The 2,493-nt window shown below is 35.5% G+C and overlaps 1 protein-coding gene across 1 annotated transcript in view; it reads right to left on the bottom strand.

Moving 5' to 3' along the window:
• The window catches only part of cacna1fa (calcium channel, voltage-dependent, L type, alpha 1F subunit a), a 38,985-nt gene extending 36,731 nt beyond the window's left edge, over nt 1-2,254 (bottom strand). The window contains 2 exon segments of the mRNA XM_016574106.1: nt 1,902-2,007; nt 2,100-2,254. Coding sequence (XP_016429592.1) covers nt 1,902-2,007; nt 2,100-2,128 — 135 coding nt within the window. The 5' untranslated portion in view covers nt 2,129-2,254.
• Between the last annotated feature and the right edge of the window lie 239 nt (nt 2,255-2,493).

The following is a 2,493-nucleotide window of genomic DNA, read 5'->3' as shown; positions in this document are numbered from 1 at the left end:
AATTATATATATATATATATATATATATATACATATACATACATACAGTATATATCATGTGTATATATCACATGAAGGATCATGTGACACTTAAGACTGGAGTAATAATGCTGAAAATTCAGCTTTGCGGCACAGGAATAAATTATACTTTACAATATATTCAAATTGAAAACAGTTATTTTAAATTGTAATAATATTTCACAATATTACAGTCACTCTCCCTTTCACCTGCTTTCCCTTAACACACATTGCTGAGCTCATTAGCTTTCTGCCCTCTTGACCCACTCAGTACTAAGCTAAAGCTAAAGGCTTAAGGTGCTCTAGGTATCCCACACATTATTCCAGCTAATCATCCATACGCTGCAGACACTACTGACTCAACAGACATCAGTGCAACACCACGGCTGATCTGGAAATGTCAGTATATGAGCAAAGAGTTCTATATAGAGCGTAACTTAAATCCAGACGGATGGTGTTGTGTGAGAAAAAAACAACAGACAAAAAATAGAAACAGAAGCAGGGACGCAATCTAAAAGCAACAAGCATTACGATTTGTTGGAATCATTAATGTCTATATTAAATTTGCAGTCACAGAGTAGATCACATGTAAGGGCAATGAGCGAGCGGCCATAGTGAGAGAACAGATGGTCAATACTCTTATCCTGTTTGGTATTCAGAGCTGTCAGTCAAACTTCAAGCCTAATGCAATTATAGTGTTGAACCGAACACGGGCAGCCCTCTAACCTTCTTTTTATTGGATACCCTCAGTTTCACAGGTAGATCATTAAAAAAAATCTATTACAGGCATGTTGTTCAGCCAGGGCTCATGTAGAAACCTTTGAGTACTTTCCATAACAACGCTGTGTCCTAACCTGGTGCAACGTGAAAAGTCTGACTAAACACGAAATCGCTGGATAACATGCAGTTATGTGGCTCAAGGTTTTAATCCAATGAGATTTCAAAATGTGTGCGACTAACCCAGCAAGACACTGCAATAGTAGAAACCAAGTATTCAATAAAATGTCCTGTCACTAGTCACAGTTCAAGCCTTGGTGTAAAAGTTAGAATATACACAAATGGCAGAATTTGTGTACAAACAATACATATTCATAAAACTGTGTTTTCCATGTCATTCCCGATAAGACAATAAGAAATGGATAAAAAAGATAGTATACTATGTAATAAAAAAATTTGTCTAAAAATAAATTAATAATAAAAGAGTAAAAGCTAAAATAACTTGTTTTAAATGCTACAAGTGAGTTTAGGCAATACAACATTGACCATATTGGATATTTATGGTTTTTATATAGCGCATATACTTTACAATAAGGTCTCATTTGCTAACATTAGTAACAATGAGCAATACATTTCACAGCATTAAAATATGAACCTTTGCTAATATTGGCTATTAAAAATGTTAATTTTCATGTTATTTCACAGTGCAATAACAAATGTTAACAGATATATTTTTTAATCCTAAATATGTATTAAATGAACTAAGATTAATAAATGCTGTAGAAGTATTGTTGTTAGTTCAGGTTAACTAATATTAACACATGAAACCCTATTGTAAAGTGTTATAAATATAAACAGAGTGTATATAAAAATAATATATACAGAAATAGTAGGGCTGGGTTTTGACACAAATTTCACGATTCGATTCGATTCTCATTCACATGCTTGCGATTCGATTCGATTACCAATTTGATTCAATTCGATTCGATATCGATTATTTAGGATATATATCAGGTACGGTGTGTGTACATATACTGTATGTCAGTAGCTGAATGTGCTTGGGTGGAGCACAAAGTTATATTATGTGGTTTGATGTATTTTTTGCTGAGGCGATCAGTTTTCACTCACTGTGGCAGATCATGGTAATGTTGGCAATGCACACTCACCAGATTGTGGTTGGTGGCATTGGAATCATCTTCAGGAAATGGTTTGGACACACCAAGGGCAACACAGTTGGCAAAGATGGCCAGTAGAATGAATATATCAAAAGGCTTAAAGGTCTTAGGTAAAGGAAACAACTGTCTTGAAAACATACAAGAGAATGCACAAGGTTTGCACATACACACACTTGGGCAAAAGGATATTTCCACTCCACCAGGGCCAGTGCTGCCATGCGTATAGGGTTGCTGAGAGTCAGACAGCACAGAGCTCTGGGTGCACGCAGGACTGATTTGTTAGCTTGTGTGTGCTTCTTGGCTCCTCCAGCTCTCCTTTGCCCTGCAGAACCTGTTGAGTTGAGTGTGTCCGTCTTGCTGGGGTCAGCCAAATCGACCCCATCTGAAATAAAGTTTTTTTTTATTAAAACTATGTTTCCAACAAATGAACTCCATTTAATTTAAATATTAAAGGATAAGTTCACTCAAAAAAGAAAATCTCTCCAAACATATATCATTTTTTTCTTCTGTAGAACAAAAAAAAAAAAGAAAAGGAAAGTGAATGAGAGCTGACAGTAGCACTTTGGTTTACGAACCAGTTCTC

The sequence above is a fragment of the Sinocyclocheilus rhinocerous genome, unplaced genomic scaffold (assembly GCF_001515625.1).
Source record: "Sinocyclocheilus rhinocerous isolate Xijiao unplaced genomic scaffold, SAMN03320098_v1.1 scaffold533, whole genome shotgun sequence".
Taxonomy (NCBI): Eukaryota; Metazoa; Chordata; class Actinopteri; order Cypriniformes; family Cyprinidae; genus Sinocyclocheilus; species Sinocyclocheilus rhinocerous.
This window is presented reverse-complemented; position numbering and strand designations above follow the sequence as displayed.